Source organism: Penaeus monodon, chromosome 30, assembly GCF_015228065.2.
Source record: "Penaeus monodon isolate SGIC_2016 chromosome 30, NSTDA_Pmon_1, whole genome shotgun sequence".
Lineage (NCBI taxonomy): Eukaryota > Metazoa > Arthropoda > Malacostraca > Decapoda > Penaeidae > Penaeus > Penaeus monodon.
The window spans coordinates 2,931,421-2,932,309 of record NC_051415.1 but is presented as its reverse complement, the minus strand read 5'-3'; the positions used below and the strand labels follow the sequence as shown (position 1 = coordinate 2,932,309).

General features: G+C 55.6%; 1 protein-coding gene across 1 annotated transcript in view; it reads left to right on the top strand.

Moving 5' to 3' along the window:
* Positions 1-889, top strand: part of LOC119592267 (single-minded homolog 2-like) — a gene marked incomplete at both ends in the record, with an annotated part of 148,326 nt that overhangs the window by 144,886 nt on the left and 2,551 nt on the right. The window contains 1 exon segment of the mRNA XM_037941096.1: positions 1-201. Coding sequence (XP_037797024.1) covers positions 1-201 — 201 coding nt within the window.

The following is an 889-nucleotide window of genomic DNA, read 5'->3' as shown; positions in this document are numbered from 1 at the left end:
GGCGGCGGCGGCGGGCAGAGCCAGCAGCCGGTGATCGTGGCGACGAACCAGGTCCTGGGCGAGAAGGAGGCGGCCGTGCTGCGCGCCAACTCGTGGCTCTACCACTACTACACGATGCAGTCCAAGCTGCAGTACGGCCTCGCCTACGACACGCACGCGCACCGCGTCCACGCCTACTACCCGCAGGTCATGACCTACCAGGTGAGGCGCCGCACACTGTGGCTTGCTTGTGCACTGATGCTTGCTTGGTCGCTCACTTGAGCCTCAATTCATGTATTCATGTATTCGTCGCGAGAGTAATCGAGTTCCCAGTCCTCGTTCTCACGGCGGCCATGCGTCCCGCCCACAGCGCATGACGCAATCAGGTACGGTAGCGCTGTTTCCTTTTTAAAAGCATAATGTTATACAGGCCCTAAATGTCATGCACAGCGCGTCTCTGTTTACTAGCCAGGGTCATGACGGATCAGGTAGGAAGGTTTATACTTCTCTTTCCAATCTAATCTCATGCAATCTCGGACCATCATGCACATCGCGTCCATGCATCCCATCTGCAGATCATGACGGGACCAGGTAGGTTGAGGAGAGCCCTTTACGCATGACTAGGCTGGGTGTCATGCACGTTGTTCCCCGGGGTTTGTTATCTCGTGCATGATCAAGGCTGACCCGAGCCGCAGACTCCGCTACCGCACATGCAGCGAAGTCGGCTCGGGAATGCTTTCGGAAGTCATGCATCTAAATAATGCATGGCGCGGCAGCATGAATAGCGGTGGTGAGTTACGCATGTTGTTATGGGGGATAAAATGCATGAGCGTATCCTTCGACAGGGATGTGAGGCGTGGCTTATGCTGATGGGTAATGCATGACTCATGGTGGGAAAAAGGGGGAATAT